General features: G+C 41.7%; 1 protein-coding gene across 4 annotated transcripts in view; it reads right to left on the minus strand.

Moving 5' to 3' along the window:
- Positions 1 to 16,532, minus strand: part of Slc16a10 (solute carrier family 16 (monocarboxylic acid transporters), member 10) — a 108,739-nt gene that overhangs the window by 38,487 nt on the left and 53,720 nt on the right. For 2 of the 4 annotated variants that reach the window (XR_380076.4, NM_001114332.1), the window contains exons 2-3: positions 8,645 to 8,789; positions 4,546 to 4,999 (exon numbers count right to left, since the gene is read on the minus strand). Coding sequence is in view for 3 of the 4 variants with exons in the window: in NM_001114332.1 (NP_001107804.1) it covers positions 4,546 to 4,999; positions 8,645 to 8,789 (599 nt within the window). In the remaining variant the exon portion in view is untranslated. Of the gene's footprint in view, positions 1 to 3,383; positions 5,000 to 8,644; positions 8,793 to 16,532 lie in introns of those variants that run through there. The other 2 variants (XM_006512863.3, NM_028247.4) reach the window with 2 other exon arrangements.

Here is a 16,532-nt window from a genome sequence, read left to right on the forward strand (position 1 = left end):
AACTAAACTGCCAACATCATAAAGCAGTACAAAAACTTATAGAATCACTGTCATTTCTAAACAGACATGACCCAAGTTATAATGATCTGTGGCCATGCTAAAATTCCTCACCCAAGATCTGTTCCCATAGACAACACCTCAGGATCTGAGGTTTTCTCCTCTAGAGACAGAACTGTTGATCTGTCTTGTAGTGTCAGTACAGATCTATAAAGTGGGCATCAGAGCAGCAAGCAGGCTTCACGTCTCCCCACCCCACCCCCATCCCCTTGCCAACAACTGCCAACACTGGTAGTTATTTCATTATTCTTGGGTTTGCTGAGTTTGAGCTCATGTGTTAAGCATTGAATGAGTTTCACTAGGACATGAATGTAAAGGAGTTTAAAGAGCAAAATGGTAAGACTGTAAATACTATATGTGTTGCTTTAGACTTATGCATAATAGAGCTATCTTCCAGCCAATGTTTGAGCACCTACTGTGTGCTAGACACTGTGTTATTTGCTTTGAGAACTAATATCAAACCAAACAGAAAAAGATCCCAATTCCATGGGATTTATATCCTAGCAAAACATGTAGATGTGTAATTATTCAAACAGATTAGAAACTATTAAGTGCTGTTTTTAAAAAAAAGGAAAAAGAAGAAGGACAGATGTGAGGAGTTTGGGAATGCTGGGTGGGAAAGAAATCTTCACTTATGGCCAGATTACCATAGAACTCAGGGCAGTTTAGTGCCTTCTGCACATCTAAGTAGAGAGAAGGTGGACACAGGAGCTTAGTGAGCAAAGCAGCATGTCAGAGAGACCCTCGAGGCAGCACAAGCCAGATCATGGAGACTCCTGTAAGCCACTTTAAGGCCATTATGCCAGGAGAGACCCTTGAGGCAACAGAAGCCAGACCATGGAGAATCTTGTTAGCCACTTTAAGGTCATTAGATATTTTTTTCCTTTTAAGATTACATATGATGTATATTTTTAATGGGAGAAAAAAAAAAAAAAAAAGGAAAACAAAAGCCAGGTGTGGTGGCGCACGCCTTTAATCCCAGCACTGGGGAGGCAGAGGCAGGCGGATTTCTGAGTTCGAGGCCAGCCTGGTCTACAGAGTGAGTTCCAGGACAGCCAGGGCTACACAGAGAAACACTGTCTCGAAAAACCAAAAAAAAAAAAAAAAAAAAAAAGGAAAACTAACTGAATAAATTGTAGGCATACTAAAACTATCCCTTGGGGGTAAAATGCTGAAAGGAATTTTGATCAAAAATCCCCCACTTTACTGCATCAGAATTAAGTTCTTACAAAAGCTCTCTAAGGTTAACTGTGGGAAGCAGGAAGTATAACATATTAACAGGAGCCCCTGAGTATAGTATACAAGGGACAAGAATGTTAATCCTGCAACTGCTGCCCTGTGGACATTGAAAGCACTTAATTCTCCTGTAATAAACATCTAAGATCCATCCACAAAGCTTCTGTTAGCATTCTCTTATGAAAAGCACAGCCTTGCTAATGTCAGCAAACAAATATAATCCAGGACCTATAAGACAAGAATAGAACTGGTGGCTGCTTATTGCCTTATACAAACTTAATTACCTTGGCAACCATGACAGAGGAATTAAGACATTTTAGGACCTATGTAACAGACCATACAGTTTTAAAACAACGAAAGTGTAAGAATAATTTATATGTCATATATCAACTTATCTATCAGTGAGAACAGTGATGAGTCATCGAGACGGCTCAGGAGCGAAGGCGCTTGCAGCCAAGGATGACAGCCAAGATCAGTGTGAGAACCCACATGATAGAGGAACTAAGTCCTCCGAGTTGTCCCTTGACCTCCTCACAGGGGTGGCCTGGGCTAGAGTATTGGTGCTAATGATAGTGAAGAGTGGTCAGATACTGGATAGACTTTGAGTGGCAAGCCACCAGAATTTCCTGATTCTATCAGGGGTGTAATGTCCAGGAGGGAGGAGCTAAGGAAAACTCAAGGTTTGAGGCCTGACTCTCTGGAAGGGTAGAATTGCTTAAAGTTCACAATTTGCTTACTCTGATCCATGAGACTTGCAGCCGCACATTAAGATTGTAAGCAAACAGGCTTGACAGCGAGTTATCTGGTTCTTCCTTTTTAAAAAGTCAACTGCAACTAGTCATGGTGGTGCATACCCATACCTGAGACATGGAGGCATTAGGACCAGAAGTTCAAAGACAGTCTAAGCTACATAAGATCTCACTCACACTCACACACACACACACCACATCAAATGCAAAAAAATAAAATTTCCAAACTTGCTTTGAGAATAAGCATACACATTGACTTTCAAATTATGGATAGAGCCGAGAGCACTTCATGATGCTTAAGTTCAAAGAAAAGCAAACTGAAAAATTCATCCCCTAGTTAATCAAAGCTCCAGTGTTTACATAACACCTCATGCCGAAGACCCAATGCCATAAACTTTTTCTAATTCTCTAAGCAAAAACTATCTTTCTCCTGTGAAGCTATAAACCAGGAGTTAAAATGATGTACTTGCCTACTTTACAGATTTATTATAAGGGACAGATTAAGTAATATGTGAAATTAACTAATTGTAAACCTTATAACCAGATATGGCCATTTCTCTGAGTGTTTTCAACTTTTAGCACCAATGAGAATTAGAAAAGAAAAAAAGTTGGGCTCAGTGACACATGCTGTAACTACAGAAGCAGAGGAAGGAAATTCATAGAGGAAAGCCTGAGCTACATAGCCAGTCTCAAAACAGGGGGCTAGGGGTGGAGATACACAATAAGTGTTTCTTCAACTAAGAAACTGTCACAGAGGTAGGTTGGTAAAGCTGAGTCTTTCTCAACAGACCCATATTCCAACAAAACCTAATTCAATGGTTGCAGAGATACCTGAAAGAATAAAGAAGGACTAACAGACCAGATTTACTTACTATGAATGCCACGTGACTCCCATGCCTGCCCCTAGTTCTCGCTCATGCTTTTCCATTGCCAGGCTAGCTGCTTCGTACCATCCCAGCTTGTCCTCAACAGAGAATTCACAGAGCAAAACTATTCTCAAACCCAGACATGTTCCCCACCTCTCATCACAACACCTTGGCTCAATATCTTTCTGAACTATGCACAGGAGCCCACTAAGGAATCATGGTGTAGTCATTAGCTGATGTTCTAGGCCTGAACTGTGCACAGGAGCCCACTAAGGAATCATGGTGTGGTTATCAGCTGATGTTCTAGGCCTAGGAACTTTGTGAGCCACTGTTACTTTCAACAAAAATTTTAACTGAAGATAAATTACAGCTATCCCAAAGTAGACTATAAGGTTTAAACAGAAACAACCAACCGACCCACCCACACAGTTAGAACATACACCAAAGAAAAACTGAAGCAAACGCTGTTTTTGTTCATTATTGAACTGTATTTATTTTCCACCACAAAGAGTAAAGAAAAAAAGGAAGAGGAGGACCACAAGGAGAAGGGAAGAGAAAGAAGACAACACACACACACACACACACACACACACATACACACACATACACACACACACATACACATACATACACACACACACATACATACATACACACACATACATACACACACACACATACATACACACACATACACACACATACACACACACACATACACACACATACACACACATACACATACATACACACACACACACACACACATACACACACATACACACACACACATACATACACACAGAGAGAGAGAGAGAGAGAGAACACCTTTGAGTACATTTTGCCTAAGGCAAATACCTTGATGCTGTTTATTGGTGATTCAGTATAAACAGGATGAATGTTGACATTGAAGAAAACGACAGAAAAGGCTTGAGCACTTGAAATCCTAATTTCCCATAAAATTTTAAGGCTTTTCTCTCATTGAAATTTTCCCTGTCATTTCTCAAATACTTCTCTGATGAGAATTCTCGTGTTTTCCAGAAATATCTCACAAATAGATACAATGTTTCTTTGTATTAGTCACTGTCATTTTGTTAACTACGTAATTTCTGCATCCATCTGTTCAAAATTATTAATATTAACAAGGTCATTACACTCAATTGATCCCTGAATGAGATCAGCAAGCTCCTTCTGGAAGTGATCGATCAGACCTTTTTGCTACATTTCTTTCCTGGGGGAATGGGTGGTGGAGGGGCTCCTAGCTGCAGCAGTGAAGGCTGGAGGATGGCCCTCAGGAGCTGGCTCTCGCCTCCCACTGTGGGAGCTGCCAGACATCAAACTCAGGCTGTCAGGCTTGGCAGCATCTTACCCATTTCACATATCTTACCTTGATATAATTCATTCCAAGATTTTAGTTCCCCTTTTAAAAAACTGCGTTTGCTTGGGATTTTTAAAATGCTGAAGCACACCATTAGACCCTTTGTTTGATTGTCTGATGGGGGAACTGCTCTTGTTTGAAAAACCTTTCATTCTCAGAGTCTGGGGGCAGGCTTCCTGACATGTCTTGCTCATCTGGATAGATCTCCCTTGTGACCCGATGATATTTATTACAAACAGAGCCAAAGATGCATACTTACCAAGTGAACGTAAGGCACAAAGTAGCCAAAAAGTGCAAGTGGTATCCCAGCAGCCCACACTGCATAGGTTGTCTCCTTGAAGAGGGCAAAGTTAAAGACTTTTTTTGGAGGACTAAGCTTTCTCCTGGAGAAGAATGAGCTTCTGCTGCCCCCACTCTCTTTCTCTTTGGTGCTGGGAACAAGAGGTCGGTAGGTAAAGCCAGCCAGAAAGAGAACAAACATGAAGATGCAGAGGATCCGCAGCGTGTTAAAGAGCTTCACACTGCTGATTAGATTTCCTAACAGCAAAGGGAGCAGGATTGTGAAGACGCTGCTGCCGGCCGTGACGATGCCGTTGACTAGTCCAAGGCGCTTCTTGAAGTAGTGTCCCAAAATGACCAGTGACGGCTGGTAGGCAAAGGAGCAGCCGCAGGCAAATATGATTCCATAGGTGAGGTACAGAGGCTCGATGGAGCTGTGTAAAGATGAAAAAGACAGAACAGAGCTTTAATCTTTTCTTAATGGTGCTTGGTAAAAGAAAGTCTCAGAGAGAGGCTGGAGAGAGGCCTCAGCTGTTAGGAGCATCTGCTGCTCTAGCAGAGGACTTGGACTCAGTTCCCAGACCCCACATGGCAGCTCATGATCCCATAACTCCACCTCAGAGGCATCAAAGATAGCCTCTTCTGGCCTCTGTGGACACTAGCCATGCACAGGGTGAATATACATATCTGCAGCTAAACACTCATACACATGGAATATGGAGCAAATCTTTAAAGGAATTCCCTTAGCAAAAACAGATCTTGTCAATGTTCTCTGAAAATAAAAATCAAAAATGGAGAAAAGCCTAATAAATCAAGAATACAGCAGTAAAATATTTCACTTAATCTGAATGTCTGAAAACTGACCATTAAGGTCATCAGTGCCTTGTCCCCTGTTCCCTGCCAAGGACTTCTACTGAACCATATACAGCATTGAGTAAGAACTGTGCTCTGCACAGCTCAGAAAAGAGCTGCCAGGAACGGACAATAAAATCTTCCTCAATAATACTTTTAAATTACATTTCAACTGTGTACACTCATTATTTTTATGGCACATCCCAGGTGCTTACTAAGCAATATACACCAAGAAAAGACTATGTTTGGTACTGTCTTCCAGTGTTTTGTCAAGAACATTTGCATTGAAGAGCAGCTGGACTCCTCCCACCCGCACTGGCCCAGGGCTGCCAACCAACCTTTGCCCTGTATTGCGCTGTTCCTGTATTGCATTGTGCAAGATAAGAAGAAGTGACATCCCGATTGCACTAAGACTTAACTAAGTGTGCCCAGCAGTGATTTCAGTCTGCAGACTTTTATAGTAAGCTCTTATGTCTCAAAAGAATAGTAAAGGATATAAGAATGTTTAATTTAATCAAATAACTACATTTCTTAGGACAGTGAAGGGATATGTGCTTTGAAATAATTTAGGTAAGGACTAAAGGAAATCAAGTGAAAAGTTGCCATCTTTTCTTTCTTTTTGCAAAGTCAATTCAAAAGGCGACTTATCAGTAGTAAAACCAACTAAGAAAGATAAAGCTGGTTAATAATTAAATTTTGAACAATAATGCTCACTTACCAGCATACTGAGGTATCACATGGACTCGGATCTGATCAAATGAAGGCACGCTGGCAATCCTGAGAAGCCCTTCCCCCGCCCCATTCGTTCACACCCAGCTCTGCCACCGTTAAGAGTCACTTCTGGACCTTTCCAGATTAATCTCACCTCACTCTGATGACTACTAACCAAATCTCTACTCTTGACTCAAAAGACACAATAAACAGAAACTTGGTTGAAAAGTGTTTGTGGCTTCAAGTTAGTCACGGCCTGCTTAAAGAAATACTTTTATCTCTATCCCAGTAAGAATCGTACAGAACAAGTAACGGTTCACTTTAAAAGTATATCTTAATTACTACTACTGCATTTGTGTGTATGGATGCTTCGCCTGCGTGCACATCGTCCTCCATGTGTGCCTGGTACTTATGAGGCCAGAAGAGTGACTGAATCCCCTGGGACTGGAGTTATAGACAGTTATGAGCTACTATGCGGCTGTTGGACGTCAAACCCAGGTCCTCTGCAAGAACAGCCAATGTCCTCAATCACTGAGGTATCTCTCCAGCCCCTGCTTCATTCTTTTTGGTTGGAGGGGGAAGTTGCCTGTTTTGTTTTTAGACAAAGTCTCTCACCGTATGGCAGAGATTAGCCTCGAGTTCCCAATGCTTCATTCTGTATGAAATTTTCCACATAAGCAGTTTTCCAAAATAATTGCAAGTTCTTGAATTCTCAAAAATCAAAACAATTTTAAAGAAAAGGTAAAATCTATTGTGCATTTCTCTGCCTCCCTCAAAACATATATTAGAAGCAGTATTGATAGCATTATTATCACAAATATCAAGTGCTAGAGGAACTTCACAATACGGAGATGATGAAGCCAGATGGGCATGTGCATATAGCAGAAGCAGTCTTTGGAGAATGAGTTGAAATCTCATGCACTTACTGAGATTGGCCTCGCATCTTCTTGTGAACCTTTGTGTCACTGTTCTCCTAGAACCTCTGTCACTCATGTCTGTCCTCAGGACAAACAGCTGCTTTCAGTGGTTGAGATTGGACATCTAACTGTAGTGTAAGTCAGTACGATTACAAGGACTCAGAGCCAGGACACTGCTGTGACCAGTGTGCTAGAGAAGGCTCCCTAGAAGGCAGAAGAAGAGTCACAGGAAAAGTGGACCTGCCACCTGACACTGGTAGCTTACACTCTCTCTGTGACACTCTGTGATGGTCTGACAGCCTTTCACTATCAGGTTAAACAACGAAACTGAGTCATGCGAGGATATTACATATATCAAGGTCAATGTGGTCTCTGGAAATGCTTCTCCTGGGCTTTGAGATATGGAGACAGAAGAAGGAGAGGCACACACTGGTTACAATATCCAGCTGGAGAGCAGGCTCTGAGCCTTTCCTCCTAGCAGTCTCTCCAAGCCCTCAGGAGAGGCAAAGCTATAGGTCCAGTACATGAGTACCTACAGAATCTCAAACAAACTTTCCTTTTTATACAGGAGGTTTAGAAGCCCTCAGAAAGGCTCTTTAAAGATGAAAACCTTCTTATGCTGCTAATAAGTATAATTTGAAGGAACCTGAGTAGAATTTGAAGGGAAAAGTACAAATGCTAGCTGCTTGCTTAGACTGAGGAAGAGCTGTGTGTGTACGGAGTGACATGAGAAGCTAAGCATGCCTCTGAATAAATAAGAAGAAACTTAGAAAGCAGGGCAACTCTACAAGCTGGATTCCTTCTGACTGCCACCAAGGACTACATCATGGTTTTCAACTAAGGAACACGAGGGTAGGCATGGGGGAGAGGCAAGATAAGCCCCAGCTGGAGAATGGTCTTTGGGCTTCTCCTTGCTAATGGCCCCTGCTACCAACCAGTGTGGCAGAGTACACCAGTGTTCCTCTAACTGAAATTCTCAGAGCCACAAAGAGAACTGAGGACAAGAGCTCTGAACATCACAGCGTGTCCTGTCATTAGTGTCTTTGGAGGCCTGCATCTTTTCTTCTAATAGATGTAGTTTATGACATTAAGTTTTCAAGAATATTTAACCACCTCATTTTGTCATGATATTAAAATGTTTTAATATTTTTAAATTTTTATTATTTTTATTATTTTCTTAAACCATAGACTGGAATTCTCTATCTGGGTTGGCACTGATTTAAAAGACCTTATTCTCATCAATAAATTTTCCTATCAAGCTTATTACTTTAAATATCACTTACTCAACCCTTTAGATCTAAGATGGCAGTGACTTTAAACTCAAGCCACAAGTTTAGATAACTCACAAATATAAATAGTTTCCTTTATGGGTTTACATAAATAGATTAAGACAAATGGAAACACATTTTTCTTGGCTCCAGTGAACACATACATCCTGACATCTAAATTGGCCCCTGCAGGCAAATGAATTAAATGTTTAGCCTCTGGCATACTGCTGATCTATGGAATGTTAAGATTTTAAGGGGATTCTCTTTGTAAACAGCGAAGTTTGAACCTGGAAGGCTCAAGAACAACGTGAAGTGGCGGCCACGTCCTTACCTTACAAAAGAACTGGACATGAGTCCAATGAATCCCACAGCTGCCCCCACAACAGCTGTTCTCCGGCAGCCGAACATGTCCGTGAAGACACTCACGATGGGGCAGCAGAAGAAGATCATGCCCATGGACAGCGAGCCCACCCACGCTGGGGAGGAAGAGGAAGAGCATTACAACATTGAAAGCTGTATTTAGAAGGTGGCTAAATCACTTCAAAGAAGACCACTGGTGCACACTGACAGGCAGAGGAAAGAGAGGCCACAGCAAATCAGTCGCAAGCCTCAACACTTGCTTAAGTACCTGGACAGTAGTAATTCATACAGCAACTGTATTTAATTGAATTCTTAAAAAGTTTGTGTGTTTAAATTAATTGAACACTCTTCTATGACTTTGTCTAATTGATATGTGATCTTAAGCAATCTATAATCTAAAAGACAAAATTCATAAAAGCTGGACAAGTGGAGCAACCTATGGTCCCAGCACCGTGAAAGCTAGGATAGAAGGAAAATGAGATCGAGTCAGCTTGGATGACACAGTAAGACCCTACACACACACACACACACACACACACACACACACACACACACACACACACACGCACACATTCACAATACATTTAGTTTAGGAATTTATGCCAGGAAGGTCAAAATACAGAGAAATGACCACTAAAATCAGGACAGTGACTATAACTCTTTTATTTTAGGATGTTTCTGTAATCCAGGGTCTCACTCTGTAGCCTCCACTGGCCTGGAACTGATTATGTTGCCATGACTGGCCTCAGACTCACCCCAGTTCTCCTGTCTCAACTAGGCCCCCAGATTCCTAGACGTCCAGGTGTGAGCCACCATGTCTGCCTGTGAGTAACTCAGTGGAGAAAAGGTCACTATCATTCTGGAACAAGGCGATAAGAAGTGAACATCTGTGGAGCATCGGGACTTAGGGCTTTGGTTTGCTTTGTTTGGCTTTTTTTGTTTGTTTGGTTTTTGTCCTAAAGAAATTGACTTTTATATAGTATATTTCTGCTTATGCATAGTATTATTTCTGACCTGGACAATAACTTTAGGGTATTTGCTTTACCATTATTTATGAAACTACAATGTTTTATTTTCTTCTCTGCAAGTATGCTATTTTCCACAACTTAAAAAAAAAAGGTAGTAGGAATCAAAAGTCATAGTTTCTGATTCTATAAAAATAAAAAAGTTTAAAAAAGCAGAAAGCATAGGATATAAATAACCATAGCAGTATGTCAAAGAACCAAATGATCTATGATCTGCCATCAAGCCTAGAAGCTTTTCCCAAAACAGTTTAATAAATAAGCCAATAAGGCCTATATCCATGAGGGTGTACAGTACACCCTACACTAAAGCTGTCACTTCCCTTCTGAGTTGGTTTAAGTATCTTGGAAATGGATTAGTCATTTACCTTCTCAGAACTACTGAGGGTTCCGTGAACCTCAGTGCTGGACCATACATCCTAATGTAAAGTCCGGACAAAGGTAAGAATGTAATGTCTAACATCTAAATGAAGATGCCCAAACTGATACCTTCATGATCTTTTTGTTTTCTTGTAACTTAAGTTATTCCTTTTTGGGTTTTCTGACATTTTGTTTTGTTTGTTTCCGTTTTTTTGAGACAGGGTTTCTCTGTATAGCCTTGGCTGCCCTGGAACTGACGCTGTAGACCAGGCTGGCCTCAAACTCAGAAATCTGCCTGCCTCTGCCTCCCAAGTGCTGGGATTAAAGGCGTGCACCGCAACCACCTGGCTAGCTTGTTCTTAAATTATGTGATATTCTTAAATAGCTATGATTCTAATGTTCCTCCTTTATCAGAAAGAAGACTGTTATCTTAAAATTCTTTTGGGTCTGACACAAACTTGGTCCCCACAGGAGCACAAATGATCATAACCACAGAGCATCATCTCTCCAGCCTGCTGCTTTATTTTTGCTGCACCAACATCCGCACTATGATGAAGAGAACATCTCCAGAGGACGCAGCACAGTTCCTAACTAACTAGCAGGAGACCACAGGATGCTCTGCCAGACCGTCAGGGAAACCTGGCCCACCCAAACCTGCCTGAGTTGAAACCAAGAAAAACATCCATCCGCGAGGAACCAACCTAGAACCAACATTAGCAGAGGCTCTAGGGGAGGGAGCTAGCTGGAAAGACGGTATTGGCATTGTCTGCAGAGGCTGAAAACTTGGTCTGCAGACAACACGGAAGAGCGAGCCATGTGAGGAGTTTGGACTGAGTTTATGTACTTCTTGGAACAACTTCTCAGAGCTATTTTTACTAAGTAGTTTGTGAGTGCTAATTTTTAGGACTTTACTAATTGGATTACATCGCCCTTGCCCCCTGCAAAACACACAAAACACACACACACACACACTGAGTCATACTTTTTTGGAAATTTCCATCATCTGAAAGTAAAATAGATGTTGGAAGATGTATATAAAGTTGATTCAGCATCCCATACATTTGATTTAAATTTTTAGTTTTGTGCATATTTTTACAATACACAGTTGAATTTTTCAGTTTTTCTAGAGCAAATATTTGTGGTTATTTGTGATTTTAATTTTAAGCCTGGATAACTGTGGCCACCTACTAAGTATTTGTGGTTTAGAATGAAAGGTTTTTGCTAGGCCTGGTGGCTCACTGGGTGGTTGAAGTAGGAGGACTGCTGTGAGCTTCCATTCAGCCTGAGCTACAAAGATGTTGTCTTTAAAAAAAAAAAATCACTCATAATAATAGTGTAATCCCATTCAAAAAAATCTTAGTAACCTATGTCTAAAATACAGTTTCTGGGATAGGCGTGGTGGTGCTGAGGAGACTGAAGCAGGGGATCTCCAGGGGTTTGATCTACACAGTGACTTCCAGGACAGCCAGGGTGACAGAGTGAGACAATGTCTCAAAAATACACAAACACAACAAACAACCACCAAAAGAGAGAATACACTATCAAAACCCAGCAGAACAGAACACCAGCATCCATTCTTAGTTTATAAAGGCACTTTTACAAGCAAGGCATGAACATCAACTAGTAGCCCACATCATGAAATCTAAGAGTACAGTTACATGCAATGTTCATGAGTCAGCGTACACTCTGCCCAAGAAAACAAAATAAAGACAGCACTGCCACAACAAAGCCCCTGCCGAAGTCTTTGACGAGTGTGGAGTTTGGTAAAACTATACATGGTTTTATCTTTTCTAAAAAATATATTATCTTTCACGAGAAAAAAATCTTAAAAATTAAAAAATCACACCTTCCTGCTGATTCTGTAAGCATACAAAAGAAAGCCAAAAACTGAAAGATAAGCAGTCATAATAGTCATTAGTCATAATTCTGTGCTAAAAAACGAGTGATCTCATAGGGCATTAAGTCTATGTCAAACATGAAAATTTACAGGCTTGCAAGTTTATTAAATAGTTACCCCCTCAAATTTATCTGTGGGGGGAGCAGTTTCCTCTGTCACTGGATGAGCACTTCAGCATATTTGTGTGGTCTTTTTTATTCATGTTAAATAACAGAAAGCCCGCAGCCATTCCAGCTAACAAGCCAGCCTTCATTCAGTAACTGACTATCTTCTAGGATCCAAGGATGATAGGAAAAACTTGGAATCAGCCGTTCCCATCACTCCCCATCCCTAACTGTTCCTTCTCTCTAAGATGGGTGTGGGAGAAATGAGGCCGGGGAAGGAAAGCAAGGACATTAATTACACATCAGTGACACTGCCAACAGAGATGATGCTGATTAGAGCTGACTTTTTCTCAGATGCAGTTCTGAGTTCTTCAGAGTCCTACCTCTGAGTCCTTTTGGCTACAGCTCTACCTGACAGCTTTTTGGCTGTCATTCACAAGACTGTTTGAGCCGCCCCGCCCCTCCAGGCAGTCTATGCTGGCAGGAGTCAGAACAGCTGTGGGGCTACCCCTCACCTACTCAGCCTCTGTAGGAGGCACAGAAGCACTCACAAATCCTTTCAAACCCCAACCCAGCCACCTCCTGTACAGCTCTTGCTGTGGGAGCGGCTGGCTAACAATAGCTCTTTCCTTGCTGGATATTTTAATTTACTCATTTTAATGTGTGCAGGCATTTTGCCTACATGTATGTTTGTACATCCTGTGCATGCAGTGCTGGAGGAAACCTGAAGCGGGACACCCCAAGACTGGAGGAAGAGCAGCCAGTGCTCTTAACTCTCAGCTCTTAAGTCCCTCCTGCCCCTCCCTGATGAGGTTTCCAGGAGCTGCCTCAGGCCTCAGTGCTCCCCAGTGGATGGAGATGCTCTAGGACTTTCTACTAAATCCCAAGTGTGCGAGCACAGTGAATGGAGATGCCCGAGCACTCTCTACTAAATCCCAAGTGTGCGAGCGCAGTGGATGGAGATGCCCGAGGACTCTACTAAATCCCAAGTGTGCGAGCGCATGCTCTAGGTCATCTTCCTGCATAGGAGGAAGAGACCACCGCATAGATTTCTGAAAAAAACCTCATAAAATGATCTTTCTAACAAGACTCCTTCTAGGAGGTTTTAGAGTTGCCAGTACTATTTTAAAGCATCACACCAACCCTTGAAAACCTATCAAACACAAGAGGCATTCTGAGTTCACACTTGAGAATCTTAGTACCTCTGCTGAAATTTCATTAGAACATTCTGTTAATTGGCAATTGAAGTTAGGGTAATCTAATCACATTTGAGAACAATTAGATTTTTGAATGAATAATTATTTGCTACTGGAAACTCCTAAGATGTCCATTTCCTGTAAAGTTTCAAGATATTAAAGAATTCAAGCCCTTGGACTCAGTTTGCAACTCAGCTGGTAAAGTGGCTCTCAAGCACCAAGCCCTGGGGTTGTCCCCAGAACTGCATGCGCCAGGGTGATGACACACACCTGTAACTCTAGCACTCCGCAGATAAGAGACAGGAGAGTCATTATTTCAAGAGCATCTTCAGCTATGTGGCTAGTTTAAGACCCACCCGAGAAACAAATTGCTCTATCTCATCTTCTCATCTCAACAAAAAAAAAAAAAAAAAAAAAAAAAGGAAACTCTAGGGCTAGGAGCTGGAGGAAAAGATGGCATAGCCATTCCAGCACTCCAGCCTGGCCTACAAAGCAAGTTCCAGGAGAGAGAGAGGGGGTGGGGGGAGAATATCTGCCATTCTGTTGATTTGTAGTGCTGGGTCTTTTATCTTCCTCTCCTGCTGTATTACTCTGCTGTACTCTTCCCTGTGGCTTCACGGATGATTCTGTTTTTCTCTTTAGTCTGAAGGATTCTTCAAGTATTTTCTGTAGAGCTGGCTCTGAAGTCATAAGTTCTCTTAGTCTATTTTTGTCATGAAAAGTTTTTACTTCTTCAGTCATTACAGAAAAGCCTTGCTGGGCTTAGTATTCTGGGTTGGCAGTTGTTATCTTTCAGAATTTGTAATACATTATCCCAAGCCCTTCTAGCTTTTACAGGTTCTGTTCTATAAACTGGCTTGTTCGGATGAGCCTGCCTTTTTAGGCAGCGTTTCTCTTACCGCTTTCAATCTAACGTCTCTGCTCTGCATACTCCGTGTTTTAACTGTAACACTAGGCATGTGTTTGGTGCTCTAATTGCCTCCAGTATGTTTTCCTAGCTCCAGGAAAGTTTCTGTTTTGGTCCTTCTGAGAACGCTTCCTCTCCCTTTAGAGAGAGCTCTGGTGTCTCCTGCACTGTAGATATCTTGCAGTTCCCACTTACTATTCATTTGTGTCATCTGCTGAGCTGTTTCTGTCCCTCATCTTCTTTGCAAGCTCAGATAGTCTCTCCTCTCCTTGGTCCACCCATTGCTGAGACTTTCCAGAGTTCATTGGACTTACTACATATATTATTCTATTTCCAGCCCTTCAGATTGGATCCATCAATATTGGAATCTCTTTCATATCCCCCATCACCTTCAATGTAGATGAATACAAAATAATTATTTTCAGCAAAAGAAAGCAGATCAAAGAGACATTCAGATCATTGTCAGATATGAATTAACCTGCAGTGATGGGAAACATCCGTGGGCATCTGGTTGGGTCAGTGGGTATAGAGAAAGAAGGGACCGTGAGAGGGCCGAGGACACTTGGCGCACTGAATACATTTATTACCTCAAGCCTGGTAGCAGCCTGACAGGCACAGACACATTAAAAATGTATTTATAAAGTAGCAGCTTAGGGACTAAAGAGAGGACTCGGGCTGATCCTTCCAGCGGACCCAGATTTAATTCCTGGCATTCACATGGCCGCTCGCTCACAAGTAACTGTAACTTCAGTTCCGGACGCCAATCCATGGTGCATGTACATACATGCATTCAGGCAATACATGGTGCATGTACATACATGCATTCAGGCAATACATGGTGCATGTACATACATGCATTCAGGCAATCCATGGCGCATGTACATACATGCATTCAGGCAATCCATGGTGCACGTACATACATGCATTCTGGCAAAACACTCATGCACATAAAAGAAAAATTATATTAGATAGTGATTTATTATATACTTTAATTATATCTCAATACTGCTGATTTTAAAGAAGAACAAACCTACATGAAAGATTAGTCAAAACCAAAACAAATATGTTTATTTCCTTGAATCTGGTAGTGGCTATATCTATACCTATATATCTATATACATATGGATTTAATATAAAAAGATAATAAACACAAAATGAAAACTGACAGAACTCAAGGACAAACCCACAATCATCATAGACTTTAGTGTGTTTCTCTCAGTACTTAAAAGAATGGGCAGACAATTTTAAAATCAAAATATAAGGGCTAGTGAAATTACTCAGCATTTGACCGCTCTTTCAGAAAACAGGGGTTCAGCTCCCAGCACTTACATGAGATCTCAAAACTGTAACTGCAGTCTCAGGGAATTTGACACCTCTTCTGGCCTATGTGGGCACTGCATACAGGTAGTATACAGTAACACGCAGGCAAAAGCCCCAGGCACATAAAAATAAAAGTCTGGATGATAACATGAATCACCTTAACCCAGATGACACAGAGAATGCCTCAAACTCACAAAGATCAATTGGCCTGCCTCTGCCTTCCAAGTGCTGGGATTAAAGGCGTCGGCCCCCACTGCCCAGCATATTCAGATTTCTTTAGATTTTACCAAATGTCCTCTTTTGTTCTGAGACCCAGTCTAGGAAAGCACATTATATTTGACAGGCTGTCTGCTTGGGCTCCTTCTGACTTTCAGTTCTCCTGACTTCCCCTGTGTTTGACAGCCTTGGCAGCCCTGAGCAGCACTCACCAGGGGTACTGTAGAACACCCCTAGATGTGACTGCTGTGGAAAGGATCAGCAGCACTCTATCAAATCCCACAGTCACCTCCACCAGCTAGCTAGCGGAGGGGGGTTCTTAGGATCCCCCACTGTGATGTTGCCTTCCTTTCCCCTCTGCATACTGTGCTCTTGGAAAGAGGTTCACACTGCAGGCTGGAGAGCTAAGTGTCTGCCTACATAAACTACTTGGAATTCTTCTGTATGGGAGATCAATATATTCACCCACACTCATTTCTTCAGACATTTATTCCCACTAGTGACTGGCTCACAAAGTTATATGGTTTTAGTTATAGTCAAACCTTGTGGACTACCAGAAGCTCTTTGAGGGCTCTTCCATTTGACTCTGTCACTCTTTGACATAGCCCCCACTTACATAATTTTGGAGTTTTAATTTTTTTTAAGAGTCAGGGTTCTTCTATATAGCCTAGACTTGCCTCAAACTCATAATCCTTCTGCCTCAGCTTCCCAAGTAGCTGAATTACAGGCCTATCGTCTGTAACGCTTCTATGTATCTATTGTAACCATCAGGATCTACACTAAGTCGCTTTAAATTAATACTTGTGTTTCCAACTCCATTGCCACAGGAGTTGTTCT

Source organism: Mus musculus, chromosome 10 (genome assembly GCF_000001635.26).
Source record: "Mus musculus strain C57BL/6J chromosome 10, GRCm38.p6 C57BL/6J".
NCBI lineage: Eukaryota > Metazoa > Chordata > Mammalia > Rodentia > Muridae > Mus > Mus musculus.